We start from the raw sequence: 18,739 nt of genomic DNA, 5'->3' as shown, positions 1-18,739 counted from the left end.
CAATCTGGGCAGCAGCATGAAGTCAGGGCCGGTGCCCCTCCTTGCCCCCCGAGGCACGGACGGGCGGACCCCCGGGGGGAGGGATGCGGCCCGGGCAGAGGGACATGGCCCAGGCAGATGGACAAGATCCAGATCTTTGGCTTCAAGGCCGTCCATCCAGTCGCCCCCTCCTCCCTCCCCTCCCTTCTGTCCTTCTCCGGCCCAGCCCGCACCCTCCGCTCCTCTGCCTCCGCTCACCTCCTCACGGGGCCTCGTTCTCGCCCGTCCCGCCGTCGACCCCCGGCCCACGTCCTCCCCCTGGCCCGGAATGCCCTCCCTCCGCTCTCTTCCTCCCTTCAAAGCCCCACTGAGAGCTCACCTCCTCCAGGAGGCCTTCCCACACTGAGCCCCTTTTCCTCTCATCATCATCATCATCATCAATCGTATTTATTGAGCGCTTACTATGTGCAGAGCACTGTACTAAGCGCTTGGGAAGTACAAATTGGCAACATATAGAGACAGTCCCTACCCAACAGTGGGCTCACAGTCTAAAAGGGGGAGACGGAGAACAAAACCAAACATACTAACAAAATAAAATAAATAGAATAGATATGTACAAGTAAAATAGAGTAATAAATATGTACACACATATATACCTGTATATCTGTATACCTCTCCTCCTTCCCCTCCCCACCGCACCTGTATATTTGAATGTACCGATTGATTACTCTATTTTACTTGTACGTATTTCCTATTCTATTTATTTCGCTAATGATGTGCGTCTGGCTTTAATTCTGCTTGTTCCGACGACTCGACCCCCGTCCACACGTTTTGTTTTGTCGTCCCGTCTCCCCCTTCTAGACCGTGAGCCCGTTGTTGGGTAGGGGCCGTCTATGCCGCCGACTTGGGCTTCCCAAGCGCTCAGTCCAGTGCTCGGCACGCAGTAGGTGCTCAATCGATACGACTGAATGAATGAACGAATCCGGCGGAGGGACGCGGCTCGGGCGGAGGGCTCAGTGCCTCACGTGGGGCTCGCAGTCTAAGGGAGAGGGAGAACGGGTATTTCGTTCCCTTTTACAGGTGAGGAAACTGAGGCCTAGCGAAGATCACCCGGTGGACAAGTGGAAAAGCAGGGATTAGAACCCAGGTCTCCTGGCTCCCAAATCCGTGCTCTTTTTGCTAAACCACACGCTACTTCTCTCAGCTTCATTGTCATCTCTTGGGCTTATAAAGAAAATGAATAATTTGCACCTGTATATATGTATATATGTTTGTACATATTTATTTATTTTACTTGTACATATCTATTCTATTTATTTTATTTTGCTAGTACGTTTGGTTTTGTTCTCTGTCTCCCCCTTTTAGACCGTGAGCCCGCTGTTGGGTAGGGACCGTCTCTAGATGTTGCCAACTTGGACTTCCCCAGCGCTTACTACAGTGCTCTGCCCACAGTAAGCGCTCAATAAATACGATCGACGATGATGACGATGAGAGTTAAGGCCCGGTGGAGGGGCGGGACGCGGGCGGGCGCTCACGTGGGAGCAGGCCAGCAGCTCCTTCATGATGTAGAGATCGAAGATCTCCTTGCTCTTGGTGCCGCGCTCCTCCTCCGAGTCCAGTTTCTCGTACTTCTTGATCTGGGGGACGGGGTGGGGGGGCGGCGGGGGGGGTCAGCGGGGTGCCAGCCGCTGCCCAGGCGTGCCCCCCGGCCCGCCCCCGCCCCTGTTCTCACCTCCTCGTAGAACTCCACCTGGGGCTTGGCCTCATCCCCGAGGGCTAGGCAGAAATCCTTGAACAACAGGTAGCCTGGAAGTCCGGCCGCCCGCGTGAGGCCCCTCTGGGCCCGCTCCCGGCCCCCCGCCCCGGCCCTAATTGGCATCCCGGGGCGCGGGGGGTGAGGTGTGAAGGGGAGGTGTGCTGACAAAGCTCGGGCCCGGGTGTCCCCCGTGTATCCCCCCCACCCCACATCCCCGCCGTCGCCCGGGCAACGGGCCCGAGGGGTCCGGGAAGGCGGGGGCGTGGGAGCCTGGAGGTGGGGGTAGGGCTGGGCGACCACAGGGAAGAGGTTGCACCCACAGGAAGCGCCCCGCCTCTTCCTGCCCGCTCCACCAACGGCCCGAACAGCTGCGACTCTCGGAAACGTCCCCCCCCACAGCCCTCTCCCGGGCCTAACGGCGGCCTGGCCCCCCGTGAACTCGCCCGGCCCGTGCATTTGTTGAGCACTTTCCGCGTGCGGGGCACCGTCCCAGCTCCCCCAGCTCCGCACGGACACCCCCCCCCGCCTCCCGGTAGCCCCCCAGCTCCCAAGGGGTCTCCACGCGCGCCGGACCCCCGAGGCCGGGGTCTCCCTCCCTCCCCGCCCGCCTCACCTAGCTTCTGCGAGAAGATCTTCTCGAACGTGATCTCTCCCCGGTCCTGCAGGTATCTCTGCATGACGCTGCGGATGCTGGGGGGACAGGAAGGGTCCGCGGTCGGACGGCTGGACCCGGTGGGCCGGGGACGGAGCCCCCGTCTCCCCGACGTCCACAGCAGTCCCTTCGGAGCGGTCCTCTCCCCCGAGCCAGGCTCTGGTCAGCTGGTCAACGCCAGCGTGGGGATGCTCGCTCTGGTACCCAAGCCCTTCCGGCTGGGCCCCGAGGTCGGCGACGGCCCAGATCAATCAATTAATCGCATTTATTGAGCGCTTACCGCGTGCTGAGCACTGGACTAAGCGCTTGGGAAGTCCAAGTTGGCAACATATACAGTCCCTACCCAACAGTGGGCTCACAGTCACGGCCAGACGCCTCCTGGCCTCCAGCCTCCCCCCTCAAAGATCAAAATAATGACAACTGTGCTCTCCGTTAAGCACTAAAAAAAACAAAAAAAAGGCATTTGTTAAGCGCTTACTATGCGCAGAGCACTGTTCTAAGCGCTGGGGGGGATACAAGGTGATCAAGTTGTCCCACATGGGGCTCACGGTCTTAATCCCCATTTGACAGATGAGGGAACTGAGGCTTGGAGAAGTTAAGTGACTTGCCCAAGGTCACACAGCAGACACGTGGCGGAGCCGGGATTCGAACCCATGACCTCTGACTCCAAAGCCCGGGCTCTTTCCACTGAGCCACGCTGCTTACTACTTATTGGCTCCGCCAACTGTCAGCTGTGTGACTTTGGGCAAGCCACCTAACTTCATCGATCGTCTTTATTGAGCGCTTACTGTGTGCAGAGCACTGGACTAAGCGCTGGGGAAGTACAAGTTGGCAACTTCTCTGGGCCTCAGTGACCTCATCGGGAAAATAAAGATTAATAATAATAATAATAATGATGGCATTTATTAAGCGCTTACTATGTGCAAAGCACTGTTCTAAGCGCTGGGAGGGGGGGTTACAAGGTGATCAGGTTGTCCCACGTGGGCCTCACAGTCTTAATCCCCATTTTACAGAGGAGGGAACTGAGGCTCAGAGAAGTTAAGTGACTTGCCCAAAGTCACCCGGCTGACAAGTGGCGGAGCCGGGATTTGAACCCATGACCTTTTTTTTTTTTAATAGCATTTATTAAGCGCTTACTCTGTGCAAGGCACTGTTCTAAGCGCTGGGGAGGTTACAAGGTGATCAGGTGGTCCCACGGGGGGCTCACAGTCTTCATCCCCATTTTACAGATGAGGGAACTGAGGCTCAGAGAAGTTAAGTGACTTGCCCAAAGTCACACAGCTGACAAGTGGCGGAGCCGGGATCTGAACCCATGACCTTTTTTTTTAATAGCATTTATTAAGCGCTTACTCTGTGCAAAGCACTTGTTCTAAGCGCTGGGGAGGTTACAAGGTGATCAGATTATCCCACGGGGGGCTCTCAGTTTTAATCTCCATTTTACAGATGAGGGAACTGAGGCTCAGAGAAGGGAAGTGACTCGCCCAAAGTCACACAGCTGACAAGTGGCGGAGCCGGGATTTGAACCCATGACCCTTTTTTTTTTTAATAGCATTTATTAAGCGCTTACTCTGTGCAAAGCACTGTTCTAAGCGCCGGGGAGGTTACAAGGTGATCAGGTGGTCCCACGGGGGGCTCACAGTCTTCATCCCCATTTTCCAGATGAGGGAACTGAGGCTCAGAGAAGTTAAGTGACTCGCCCAAAGTCACACAGCTGACAAGTGGCGGAGCCGGGATTTGAACCCAGGACCTCTGACTCCAAAGCCGGTGCTCTTCCCACTGAGCCACGCTGCTTCTACTGACTCCAAAGCTCGTGCTCCTTCCACGGAGCCACGCTGTGAGCCCTCCGTGGGACAACCTGATCACCTTGTAACCTCCCCGGCGCTTAGAGCAGTGCTTTGCACATAGTAAGCGCTTAATACATGCCACCATTATTACGCAAATACCTTGTGGGGGTTAAAGGTATTAAGAAGTTTAAGTAAAACTCATGATTGCAAGAGGAAGCTCTTTGGTGGGGGTGGGTTGTGGTGAAATTTCCCGGGCCGTCTGGCGTTGAAATTGGTTTTCCTCTCCATCTTAAGTTCCTCGTCGGCAGGGAATGCGTCTACCGACCGTTAGAGTGTACCCTCCTAAGCGCTTAGTACAGTGCTCTGCACACAATAAGCACTCGATAAATACTATGGACTGCCGTACTCTGCGCTGGGGTAATAATGATGGTCTGCGCTGGGGTAATAATGATGGTCTTTGTTTCTTTGTTAAGCGCTTACTATGTTGTGCCAAGCACTGCTCTAAGTGCTGGGATACACAATAATAACGATGGTATTTGTTAAGCGCTTACTACGCGCCCAGCACTGTTCTAAGCGCTGGGGAGATACAAGGTCATCAGGTTGTCCCACGTGGGGCTCACGGTCTTCCTCCCCATTTTCCAGATGAGGGAACTGAGGCTCAGAGAAGTGACTTGCCCAAAGTTACACAGCTGACAAACGGCAGAGGCGGGATTAGAACCCAGGACCTCGGACTCCCAAGCCTGTGATCTTCCCACTGAGCCACGCCGCTTCTCGACTACGAGGTGATCAGGTTGGCCCCCGTGGGGCTCACGGTCTTCGTCCCCATTTTACGGATGAGGTCACTGAGGCTCCGAGAATAATAACGATGGCATTTGTTAAGCGCTCACTATGTGCCAAGCACTGTTCTAAGCGCTGGGGGGGATACAATGTGATCAGGTTGTCCCACGGGGGGCTCACAGTCTTCATCCCCATTTCACAGATGAGGGAACTGAGGCCCAGAGAAGCTAAGTGACTTGCCCAAAGTCACCCTGCTGACAAGTGGTGGAGTCGGGATTCGAACCCATGACCTCCGGCTCCCAAGCCCGGGCTCTTTCCACTGAGTCACGCTGCAACATCATCAGGTCTTGAGAAGCAACATGGTTCAGTTGCAGTGATGGCATTTATTAAGCGCTTACTATGTGCAAGGCGCTTTTCCAGTGGAAAGAGCCCAGGCTTTGGAGTCAGAGGTCATGGGTTCAAACCCCGGCTCTGCCAATTGTCAGCTGTGTGACGTTGGGCAAGTCACTTCACTTCTCTGTGCCTCAGTTCCCTCATCTGTAAAATGGGGATTGAGACTGTGAGCCCCACGTGGGACAACCTGATCACCCTGTAACCTCCCCAGCGCTTAGACCAGTGCTTTGCAAATAGTAAGTGCTTAATAAATGCCATCATCATTATTATTATTATTATTATTCTCTGGGCCTCAGTGACCTCATCTGTCAAATGGGGATGAAGACTGTGAGCCCCCCGTGGGACAACCTGATCACCCTGTAACCTCCCCAGCGCTCAGAACAGTGCTTTGCACATAGTAAGGGCTTAATAAATGCCATCATTATTATTATTATTATTCTCCGGGCCTCAGTGACCTCATCTGTCAAATGGGGATGAAGACTGTGGGCCCTCCGTCGGACAACCTGATCACCTTGTAACCTCCCCAGCGCTTAGAACAGTGCTTTGCACATAGTAAGGGCTTAATAAATGCCATCATTATTATTATTATTATTCTCCGGGCCTCAGTGACCTCATCTGTCAAATGGGGATGAAGACTGTGAACCCCCTGTCGGACAACCTGATCACCTTGTATCCTCCCCAGCGCTTAGAACAGTGCTTTGCACATAGTAAGCGCTTAACAAACGTCATCATTATTATTATCCCGGCTCCGCCAATTGTCAGCTGGGTGACTTTGGGCAAGTCACTTCTACTTCTCTGGACCTCAGTTCCCCCATCTGTAAAATGGGGATGAAGACTGTGAGCCCCCCGTGGGACAACCTGATCACCCTGTAACCTCCCCAGTGCTTAGAACAGTGCTTTGCACATAGTAAGCACTTAACAAATGCCATTATTATTATTATTCTTCTTCTCTGGGCCTCAGTGACCTCATCTGGAAAATGGGGATGAAGACTGTGAGCCCCCTGTGGGACAACCTGATCACCCTGTAACCTCCCCAGTGCTTAGAACGGTGCTTTGCACACAGTAAGGGCTTAATAAATGCCATCATTATTATTATTATAATAATAATAATAAAGGGCTCACAGTCTCCAGTTGAAGGGAGAACAGGGATTGAGAAGGGACAGAGTCGGGATGGGAACACAGGTCTCCGAATCCCGGGCCCGGGCCCTTTCCGCTTGGCCAAGCCGGGCCGCCACCGCCTACAAGACGCCGAGGGAAGCCGGGAGGAGCCTGGAAGAAGCTCGGGGGAGGTCGGGAGAACGTGACGGAGTCCGGGAGAGGCCGGAAGGGTCCGGGAGAGTCTGGAAGAGGACGGGAGAGGGCCGGGAAGAGAGGCCGGAAGGGTCCGAGAGAGTCTGGAAGAGGACGGGAGAGGGCCGGGAAGAGAGGCCGAGAGGGTCCGGCGGCTGCTGGAAGAAGCTGGGAGAGGGATGTGGGAGAGTCCAGGCGGGGCAGGAGAGGTCCATCCCAGGCCCGTCAATCAATCAATCAATCAATCAATCAATCGGATTTATCGAGCGCTTACTGGACTAAGCGCTTGGGAAGCCCAAGTTGGCACCATCTAGACGGTCCCTACCCAACAGCGGGCTCCCAGTCTAGAAGGGAGAGACAGACAACAAAATCAAACATACTAACAAAATAAAAGAAATAGAATCGATATGGACAAGTAAAATAAATATATAAATAGAGTAATAAACATGTACAAACATATTTACAGGTGCTGTGGGGAAGGGAAGGAGGGAAGATGGGGGGGATGGAGAGGGGGATGTTGTCCTAGATGCCGAGCATCAGTCCTGCCCCACAGCCTAGGGAAGGCCCCTTCCTTCCTTCCTCTCCTCCTCGTCCCCCTCTCCATCTCCCCATCTTACCTCCTTCCCTTCCCCACAGCACCGGTATATATTTATATATGGTTGTACATATTTATTACTCTAATTTATTTATTTATTTTGCTTGTACATTTCTATCCTATTTATTTTATTTTGTTGGTATGCTTGGTTTTGTTCTCTGTCTCCCCCTTTTAGACCGTGAGCCCACTGTTGGGTAGGGACTGTCTCTATGTGTTGCCAATTTGTACTTCCCAAGCGCTTAGTCCAGTGCTCTGCACATAGTAAGCGCTCAATAAATACGATTGATTGATTGATTGATTGATTGAAGGCCGCCCGGCCACGTGGGAGAGCAGGCCGGGAGCCGGGATAATACTTGAGCGCTTAGTACAGTGCCCTGCACACAGTAGGCGCTCAATAAATACGATTGATTGATGCAGTCGGGGGAACCGGAAGTCTGAGGCCACCACACCGGTCCCCTTAGGGAGCACGTGGCGGAGCCCGGAGCACCCTCCTCCTCCCCTCCCCCCTGCCCAATGCTTGACACTTAATGGCTAGACTTTTTTTTTCCAACGGCACCTATTAGGTGCTTACTAAGGGTCAAACGCTGCTCAATCAATCAGTCATATTTATTGAGCGCTTACTGTGTGCAGAGCACCGGGCTAAGCGCTTGGGAAGTCCAAGTTGGCAACATAGAGAGACGGTCCCTGCCCAACAGCGGGCTCACAGTCTAGAAGGGGGAGACAGACGACAAAACAGAACATATAAACCAAATAAAACAGAATAGATATGTACAAGTAAAATAAATAAATAAAAAAATGGAGTAATAAATATGCACAAACATCTATACATTCATTCATTCAATCGTATTTATTGAGCGCTTACTGTGTGCAGAGCACTGGACTAAGCGCTTGGGAAGGACAAGTTGGCAACATAAAGAGACGGTCCCTACCCAAAAGTGGGCTCACAGTCTAGAAGGGGGAGACAGACGACAAAACAAAACATATTAACAAAATAAAATAAGTAGAATAGATATGTACAAGATAAATAAATAAAAAAAGAGTAATAAATACGTGCAAACATGTATACATTCATTCATTCATTTAATCAATCGTATTTATTGAGCGCTTACTGTGTGTAGAGCACTGGACTAAGCGCTTGGGAAGTCCACGTTGGCAACATAGAGAGACGGTCCCTACCCAACAGTGGGCTCACAGTCTAGAAGGGGGAGATGGACGACAAAACAAAACATATTAACAAAATAAAATAAGTAGAACAGATATGTACAAGATAAATAAATAAAAAAATGAGTAATAAATACGTACAAACATGTATACATTCATTCATTCATTCATTCAATCGTATTTATTGAGCGCTTACTGTGTGCAGAGCACTGTACTAAGCGCTTGGGAAGGACAAGTTGGCAACATAGAGAGACGGTCCCTACCCAGCAGTGGGCTCACAGTCTGGAAGGGGGAGACGGACGACAAAACAAATTAACAAAATAAAATAAGTACAATAAATATGTACAAGATAAATAAATAAAAAAACAGAGTAATAAATCTGTACAAACATATATACATACATACAGGTGCTGTGGGGAGGGGAAGGAGGTAAGATTGTGAGCCCACTGTTGGGTAGGGACTGTCTCTCTATGTTGCCAACTTGTACTTCCCAAGCGCTTAGTACAGTGCTCTGCACACAGTAAGCGCTCAATAAATACGATTGATGATGATAAGATGGGGGGGGATGGAGAGGGGGACGTCGTCCTAGATGCCGAGCATCCGTCCTGCCCCGCAACCGAGGGAAGGCCACCCGGCCACGTGGGAGAGCGGGCCGGGAGCCGGGATAGTGCTTGAGCGCTTAGTACAGTGTATATATAACATATATACACATATATACAGGTGCTGTGGGGAGGGGAAGGAGGTAAGACGGGGACGAGGGGGAGAGGAAGGAGGGGGCTCAGTCTGGGAAGGCCTCCTGGAGGAGGCGAGCTCTCAGTAGGGCCTTGAAGGCCTGCTCTGAGCACTGGGGTAGAACCGAGTGAATTGGTTTGGTATATGTTTGTACATATTTATTACTCTATTTATTTATTTATTTATTTTACTTGTACATATCTATTCTATTTATTTTATTTTGTTCGTATGTTTGGTTTTGTCTCCCCCTTTTAGACTGTGAGCCCACTGCTGGGTAGGGACCGTCTCTATACGTTGCCAACTTGGACTTCCCAAGCGCTTAGTCCAGTGCTCTGCACACAGTAAGCGCTCAATAAATACGATTGATGATGATGATGATATATAACATATATACACATATATACAGGTGCTGTGGGGAGGGGAAGGAGCTAAGACGGGGACGAGGGGGAGAGGAAGGAGGGGGCTCAGTCTGGGAAGGCCTCCTGGAGGAGGCGAGCTCTCAGTAGGGCCTTGAAGGCCTGCTCTGAGCGCTGGGGTAGACCCGAGTGAATTGGTTTGGTATATGTTTGTACATATTTATTACTCTTTATTTATTTATTTTACTTGCACATATCTATTCTATTTATTTTATTTTGTTCGTATGTTTGGTTTTGTCTCCCCCTTTTAGACTGTGAGCCCACTGCTGGGTAGGGACCGTCTCCAGATGTTGCCAATTTGCACTTCCCAAGCGCTCAGTCCAGTGCTCCGCACGCAGTAAGCGCTCAATAAATATGATTGATGATGATGATATATAACATATATACACATATATACAGGTGCTGTGGGGATGGGAAGGAGGTAAGACGGGGACGAGGGGGAGAGGAAGGAGGGGGCTCAGTCTGGGAAGGCCTCCTGGAGGAGGCGAGCTCTCAGTAGGGCCTTGAAGGCCTGCTCGGAGTGCTGGGGTAGACCCGAGTGAATTGGTTTGGTATATGTTTGTACATATTTATTACTCTATTTATTTTGCTTGTACATATCTATTCTATTTATTTTATTTTGTTCGTATGTTTGGTTTTGTCTCCCCCTTTTAGGCTGTGAGCCCACTGTTGGGTAGGGACCGTCTCTATATGTTGCCAACTTGTACTTCCCAAGCGCTTAGTCCAGTGCTCCGCACACAGTAAGCGCTCAATAAATACGATTGATGATGATGATGATGATATATAACATATATACAGGTGCTGTGGGGAGGGGAAGGAGGTAAGACGGGGACGAGGGGGAGAGGAAGGAGGGGGCTCAGTCTGGGAAGGCCTCCTGGAGGAGGCGAGCTCTCAGCAGGGCCTTGAAGGCCTGCTCTGAGCGCTGGGGTAGACCCGAGTGAATTGGTTTGGTATATGTTTGTACATATTTATTACTCTATTTATTTATCTATTCTATTTATTTTATTTTGTTCGTATGTTTGGTTCTCTGTCTCCCCCTTTTAGACTGTGAGCCCACTGTTGGGTAGGGACCGTCTCTATGTGTTGCCAACTTGGACTTCCCAAGCGCTCAGTCCAGTGCTCCGCACACAGTAAGCGCTCAATAAATACGATTGATGATGATGATGATGATGACCCAAGCCAGAGGCCCCCAGGTAGAGCTGTGGCCCCCGGGGGGCTCGGTGCCACCCCTCCGGCCCCTTCCCCCACCAGCCGTCCCCCGCCGCCACCAGCAGCAGGGCCAGGGCCAGGGCCGGTCATCTGCGGGAGCCGGCCACTTCCTCCCCAACCGCCTCCGCTCCCCTGACCCCGGTTCCTGTTTTCGCCGCCCGCTCCGGGGGCGGGCGGGGAGGCCCCGGATGGCGGCCCGCTCGGACCCCCGGACCCGCTCGGCCCCGGGATGGGCCCGCTTGGGGACGGCGGGTCTGCCCCTGGGCGGCCGGGGTGCCACGTGGGGTACTTCTCCCCCTTCCAGACTGTGAGCCCGCTGTGGGTAGGGACCGTCTCTCGATGTTGCCAACTTGGACTTCCCAAGCGCCTAGTACAGTGCTCTGCACACAGTAAGCGCTCAATAAATACGACTGATTGATTCTCCCTACAGCCCACAGCCGGGCTCTGCCCCCTGATACATAAATACCCTCCAGTTGGGCCCCTTCCCTGCCACGAGCGGCCCGGCCATGGGGTACACAACTCTCTCAAGTGGGGTGGGGGGGGGCCTTTATAATAATAATAATGATGGCATTTATTAAGCGCTTACTATGTGCAAAGCACCGTTCTAAGCACTGGGAAGGTTACAAGGTGAGGGGCCGTCTCTATATGTTGCCCACTTGTACTTCCCAAGCGCTTAGTCCAGTGCTCTGCACACAGTAAGCGCTCAATAAATACGACTGACTGATCAGGTTGTCCCACGGGGGGCTCACAGTCTTCATCAATCAGTCATATTTATTGAGCGCTTACTGTGTGCAGAGCACTGAACTAAGAGCTTGGGAAGTCCAATCAATCAATCAGTCGTATTTATTGAGCGCTTACTGCGTGCAGAGCACTGAACTAAGCGCTTGGGAAGTCCAATCAATCAATCAGTCGTATTTATTGAGCGCTTACTGCGTGCAGAGCACTGGACTAAGCGCTTGGGAAGTCCAAGTTGGCTACATAGAGAGACAGTCCCTACCCAACAGTGGGCTCACAGTCTAAAAGGGGGAGACAGAGAACGAAACCAAACATACTAACAAAATAAAATAGAACAGATATGTACAAGTAAAATAAAAAAAAAAATAACTAGAGCGATAAATATGTACAAACATATATACATATAAACAGGTGCTGTGGGGAAGGGAAGGAGGTACAAGTTGGCAACATAGAGAGACGGTCCCTACCCAACAGCGGGCTCACAGTCTAAAAGGGGGAGACGGAGAACGAAACCAAACATACTAACAAAATAAAATAAATAGAATAGATATGTACAAGTAAAACAAATAAAGAAATAACTAGAGTAATAAATATATACAAACATATATACATATAAACAGGTGCTGTGGGGAAGGGAAGGAGGTACAAGTTGGCAACATAGAGAGACGGTCCCTACCCAACAGCGGGCTCACAGTCTAAAAGGGGGAGACAGAGAACGAAACCAAACATACTAACAAAATAAAATAAATAGAATAGATATGGACAAGCAAAATAAATAAATAAATAACTAGAGTAATAAATATGCACAAACATCTATACATATAAACAGGTGCTGTGGGGAAGGGAAGGAGGTACAAGTTGGCAACATAGAGAGACGGTCCCTACCCAACAGCGGGCTCACAGTCTAAAAGGGGGAGACAGAGAACGAAACCAAACATACTAACAAAATAAAATAAATAGAATAGATATGGACAAGTAAAACAAATAAAGAAATAACTAGAGTAATAAATATATACAAACATATATACATATAAACAGGTGCTGTGGGGAAGGGAAGGAGGTACAAGTTGGCAACATAGAGAGACGGTCCCTACCCAACAGCGGGCTCACAGTCTAAAAGGGGGAGACAGAGAACGAAACCAAACATACTAACAAAATAAAATAAATAGAATAGATATGGACAAGCAAAATAAATAAATAAATAACTAGAGTAATAAATATGTACAAACATATATACATATAAACAGGTGCTGTGGGGAAGGGAAGGAGGTACAAGTTGGCAACATAGAGAGACGGTCCCTACCCAACAGCGGGCTCACAGTCTAAAAGGGGGAGACAGAGAACGAAACCAAACATACTAACAAAATAAAATAAATAGAATAGATATGCACAAGTAAAACAAATAAAGAAATAACTAGAGTAATAAATATATACAAACATATATACATATAAACAGGTGCTGTGGGGAAGGGAAGGAGGTACAAGTTGGCAACATAGAGAGACGGTCCCTACCCAACAGTGGGCTCACAGTCGAGAAGAACCCCATTTTCCAGATGAGGTCACTGAGGCCCAGAGAAGCGAAGTGACTTGCCAAAGTCACCCAGCTGACAATTGGCAGGGCGGGGATTTGAACCCAGGACCTCTGACTCCAAAGCCCGGGCTCTTTCCACCGAGCCACGCTGCTTCTCTTTATGACTTTTCTAGCGGTGAACCCCCCCCGTTTCTACTGCCCGAGGGAGACGGAAAAGGGGCAGCATAGGGACCGTCTCTCTATGTTGCCAACTTGGGCTTCCCAAGCGCTTAGTCCAGTGCTCTGCACACAGTAAGCGCTCAATAAATACGATTGATTGATGGAGGCTGGGGGTCAAGAGTCCTGGGTTCCAGGCCCAGGTCCCCCGCTGGCCTGCTGTGTGACTTTGGGGAAGCCACTGAGCCCCTCTGTACCTCACCTTCCTCATCCGTAATACGGGGATTAAAATCTGCTCTCCCTCCCCCTCGGTCCGGGAGACCCCGTATGGGACGGGGAATCGAGCTGGGCCATCTGGTTCATTCAATCGTATTTACTGAGCGCCTACTGTGTGCGGAGCACTGGACTAAGCGCTCGGGAAGTCCAAGTTGGCAACATCTAGAGACAGTCCCTACCCAACAGTGGGCTCACAGTCTAGACTGGCTTAGCGCTTAGTATTCATTCATTCATTCAATCATATTTATTGAGCGCCTACTGTGTGCGGAGCACTGGACTAAGCGCTTGGGAAGTCCAAGTTGGCAACGTATAGAGACGGTCCCTACCCAACAGTGGGCTCACAGTCTAGACTGGCTTAGCGCTTAGTATTCATTCATTCATTCAATCGTATTTATTGAGCGCCTACTGTGTGCGGAGCACTGGACTAAGCGCTTGGGAAGTCCAAGTTGGCAACGTATAGAGACGGTCCCTACCCAACAGCGGGCTTACAGTCTAGAAGGGGGAGGCAGACGACAAAACATATTAACAAAATAAAATAAATAGAATAAGTACGTACAAGTAAAATAAATAAATCTGGTTGTCTTGTCTCCACCCCAGCCCTTAGCACAGTTCTCGACTGTGAGCCCGCTGTTGGGTAGGGACCGTCCCTCTATGTTGCCAACTTGGACTTCCCAAGCGCTTAGTACAGTGCTCTGCACACAGGAAGCGCTCAATAAATACGATTGAGGATGATGATGATGATGATGACGATAACCCAGCGGGCCGGCCTCCTGGGCCCCTGCCGACAAACCTCTCAGGGACTGAGGTGTGAGTCTGGGGGTGTCACGAGAAGCAGCGTGGCTCGGTGGAAAGAGCCCGGGCTTTGGAGGCAGAGGTCACGGGTTCAAATCCCGGCTCCGCCAACGGTCCGCTGGGTGACTTTGGCTAAGTCACTTCACTTCTCTGGGCCTCAGTGACCTCATCTGTAAAATGGGGCTGAAGACTGTGAGCCCCCCGCGGGACAACCTGATCACCTTGTAACCTCCCCGGCGCTTAGAACAGTGCTTTGCACATAGTAAGCGCCTAATAAATGCCATTATTATTATTATCCCAGGCCCTCAGGCACGAAGATGGAGCAGCAAGGGGCTCCGGGAGCCCGCATAATAACAATGATGGCATTTGTAGAGAAGCAGCGTAGCTCAGTGGAAAGAGCCCGGGGTTTGGAGTCAGAGGTCATGGGTTCGAATCCCGGCTCCACCACTTGTCAGCTGTGTGACTTTGGGCAAGTCACTTCACTTCTCTGGGCCTCAGTTCCCTCATCTGTCAAATGGGGATTAAGACCCCTGTGGGACAACCTGATTGCCTTGTAACCTCCCCAGCGCTTAGAACAGTGCTTTGCACATAGTAAGCGCTTAATAAATGCTATCATCATTATTATTATTATTTGTTAAGCGCTTACTACGTGCCAAGCCCTGTTCTAAGCACTGGGGTAGACACAAGGCAATCAGGTGGGACCAAGTCGCTGTCCCACACGGGGCTCACCCTCTTAACCCACAGTAAGCGCTTAACAAATACCACGATTATTAAGCCCGGGTTTGGGAGTCAGGGGTCGTGGGTTCTAATCCCAACCCCGCACTTGGCTGCTGTGTGACCCTGGGCAAGTCGCTTCCCTTCTCTGGGCCTCAGTGACCTCATCTGTGAAATGGGGGGTGAAGGCTGTGAGCCCCACGTGGGACAACCTGATGACCCTAGATCTCCCCCTGCGCTTAGAACAGTGCTTGGCACATAGTAAGCGCTTAACAAATACCACCATCATCATTATTATTATTATTATTATTCCACCAGTGCTTAGATCAGTGCTCAGCACATCATAGTAAGCGCTTAACAAATACCATCATCATTATTATTATTATTATTATTATTATTCCACCAATGCTTAGAACAGTGCTCGGCACATCATAGTAAGCGCTTAACAAACACCATCATCATTATTATTATTATTCCACCAACGCTTAGAACAGTGCTCGGCACATCATAGTAAGCGCTTAACAAATACCATCATCATTATTATTATTACTCCACCGGTGCTTAGAACAGTGCTTGGCACATAGTAAGAGCTGAACAAATACCATCATCATCATCATCATCATCAATCGTATTTATTGAGCGCTTACTATGTGCAGAGCACTGTACTAAGCGCTTGGGAAGTACAAATTGGCAACATATAGAGACAGTCCCTACCCAACAGTGGGCTCACAGTCACATCATTATTATTATTACTCCACCGGCGCTTAGAACAGTGCTTGGCACATCATAGTAAGCGCTTAACAAACACCATCATTATTATTATTATTACCCCAGCGCTTAGAACAGTTCATTGCACATTTACAATGGCATTTATTAAGCGCTTACTGTGTGCAAAGCACTGTTCTAAGCGCTGGGGAGGTTACAAGGAGATCAGGTTGTCCCACGTGGGGCTGTCTTCACCCCCATTTTACAGATGAGGGACCTGAGGCCCAGAGAAGTGAAGTGACTTACCCAAAGTCACCTAGCTGACAAGTGGCGGGGATGGGATTCGAACCCCTGACCCCTGTACTTCCCAAGCGCTTAGTCCAGTGCTCTGCGCACAGTAAGCGCTCAATAAATACAATTGATGATGATGATCAATCAATTGTATTTATTGAGCGCTTACTGTGCGCAGAGCACTGTACTAAGAGCTTGATGATGACTCCAAAGCCCGTGCTCTTTCCACTGAGCCATGCTGCTTCACACATAGTAAGCGCTCAACAAATGCCATTATTATGTACCACCGCCCTTATGAACCCCCATTTTTCCGATAACTGAGGCCCGGGGGAGAAGTGAAGCGACTCGCCCAAGATCACCCAGCCCACAATCAACCAATCAATCAATCGTATTTATTGAGTGCTTACTGTGTGCAGAGCACTGTACTAAGCGCTTGGGAAGTCCAAGTTGGCAACATCTAGAGACAGTCCCTACCCACCAGCGGGCTCACAGTCTCAAAGGGGGAGACAGAGAACAAAACCAAACATACTAACAAAAACCCGACCCCATTACCCTGCGTGTAGCGCGGCGCTCAGCACGTCGCTCGGCACATAGTGAGCGCTTAATAAATGCCATTATTATTGTAGTAAGGGGTTGCCAAGGGCCATCAGTATCATCATCATCATCCCCCATTCTCCCCCTTCTAGACTGTGAGCCCACTGTCGGGTGGGGACCGTCTCTAGATGTTGCCAACATCCCAAGCGCTTAGTACAGTGCTCCGCACACATTAAGCGCTCAATAAATACGATTGATTGATCGATCATCGCTCTGGTCTCCCCCTTCTAGCCTGTGAGCCCACTGTCGGGTGGGGACCGTCTCTAGATGTTGCCAACTGGGACTTCCCAAGCGCTTACTCTAGTGCTCCGCACGCAGTAAGCGCTCAATAAATATGGTTGATTGACTGATTGATTGATCATCGCTCTGGTCTCCCCCTTCTAGCCTGTGAGCCCACTGTCGGGTGGGGACCGTCTCTCTATGTTGCCAACTTGGACTTCCCAAGCGCTTAGTCCAGTGCTCCGCACGCAGTAAGCGCTCAATAAATACGATTGATTGATTGATTGATGACTTGTAGACTGTGAGCCCACTGTCGGGTAGGGACCGTCTCTAGATGTTTCCAACTCGGACTTCCCAAGCGCTTAGTCCAGTGCTCCGCACGCAGTAAGCGCTCAATAAATACGACTGATTGATTGAGGGCTTCTAGACTGTGCAGTGCCAGCGCTTAGAACAGTGCTTTGCACATAGTAGGCGCTTAATAAATGCCATCGTTATTATCATTAGGGACCGTCTCTCTATGTTGCCAACTTGGACTTCCCAAGCGCTTAGTCCAGTGCTCCGCACGCAGTAAGCGCTCAATAAATACGACTGATTGATTGATTGAGGACTAGACTGTGCAGTGCCAGCGCTTAGAACAGTGCTTTGCACATAGTAGGCGCTTAATAAATGCCATCGTTATTATCATTAGGGACCGTCTCTCTATGTTGCCAACTTGGACTTCCCAAGCGCTTAGTCCAGTGCTCCGCACGCAGTAAGCGCTCAATAAATACGACTGATTGATTGATTGAGGACTTCTAGACTGTGCAGTGCCAGCGCTTAGAACAGTGCTTTGCACATAGTAAGCGCTTAATAAATGCCATCGTTATTATCATTAGGGACCGTCTCTCTATGTTGCCAACTTGGACTTCCCAAGCGCTCAGGCCAGTGCTCCGCACGCAGTAAGCGCTCAATAAATGCGACTGATTGATTGATTGATTGAGGACTTCTAGACTGTGCAGTGCCAGCGCTTCGAACAGTGCTTTGCACATAGTAAGCGCTTAATAAATGCCATCATTATTATCAGGGACCGTCTCTAGATGTTGCCAACTTGGACATCCCAAGCGCTTAGTCCAGTGCTCCGCACGCAGTAAGCGCTCAATAAATGCGACTGATTGACTGATTGATTGAGGACTTCTAGACTGTGCAGTGCCAGCGCTTAGAACAGTGCTTTGCACACAGTAAGCGCTTAATAAATGCCATCACTATTATTATCAGGGACCGTCTCTAGATGTTGCCAACTTGGAGTTCCCAAGCGCTCAGGCCAGTGCTCCGCACGCAGTAAGCGCTCAATAAATACGACTGATTGACTGATTGATTGAGGACTTCTAGACTGTGCAGTGCCAGCGCTTAGAACAGTGCTTTGCACATAGTAAGCGCTTAATAAATGCCATCATTATTATCATTAGGGACCGTCTCTAGATGTTGCCAACTTGGACTTCCCAAGCGCCTAGGCCAGTGCTCCGCACGCAGTAAGCGCTCAATAAATGCGACTGATTGATTGATTGATTGAGGACTTCTAGACTGTGCAGTGCCAGCGCTTAGAACAGTGCTTTGCACATAGTAAGCGCTTAATAAATGCCATCATTATTATCATTAGGGACCGTCTCTAGATGTTGCCAACTTGGAGTTCCCAAGCGCTCAGGCCAGTGCTCCGCACGCAGGAAGGGCTCAATAAAGACGACTTATTGATTGATCGATCGATCGATCATCGCGGTGGGCTGGGCCCCAGTGGGGGGGGGGGGGTTGGGGGTCGGGGGTCAGGGGTCACCTGGGCTCGGGCAGGAGGATCTTCTTGCTGGCGCGGGCGGCGGGGGTGGCCTTGCTCTTCTCCATGGCCATCAGGTAGCTCACGTCGGCCAGCACGGCCTCCAGGTCCGCCATCTTGGCGCCGCCCGCTCTCGGCCCCGCGCGGACGCTCCTCCGGACCCTCCCGGGAGGACGGA

The 18,739-nt window shown here is 50.5% G+C and overlaps 1 protein-coding gene across 2 annotated transcripts in view; it reads right to left on the bottom strand.

The window, feature by feature from the left end:
• Positions 1 to 18,739, bottom strand: part of GRK2 (G protein-coupled receptor kinase 2) — a 42,885-nt gene extending 24,146 nt beyond the window's left edge. Inside the window, exons 1-4 of one of the 2 annotated variants that reach the window (XM_038764969.1) lie at positions 18,565 to 18,739; positions 2,349 to 2,425; positions 1,712 to 1,785; positions 1,515 to 1,616 (exon numbers count right to left, since the gene is read on the bottom strand). In XM_038764969.1, coding sequence (XP_038620897.1) covers positions 1,515 to 1,616; positions 1,712 to 1,785; positions 2,349 to 2,425; positions 18,565 to 18,677 — 366 coding nt within the window. In that variant the 5' untranslated portion in view covers positions 18,678 to 18,739. Of the gene's footprint in view, positions 1 to 1,514; positions 1,617 to 1,711; positions 1,786 to 2,348; positions 2,426 to 18,564 lie in introns of those variants that run through there. The other variant, XM_038764970.1, reaches the window with a different exon arrangement.

The sequence above is a fragment of the Tachyglossus aculeatus genome, chromosome 22, assembly GCF_015852505.1.
Source record: "Tachyglossus aculeatus isolate mTacAcu1 chromosome 22, mTacAcu1.pri, whole genome shotgun sequence".
NCBI lineage: Eukaryota > Metazoa > Chordata > Mammalia > Monotremata > Tachyglossidae > Tachyglossus > Tachyglossus aculeatus.
This window is presented reverse-complemented; position numbering and strand designations above follow the sequence as displayed.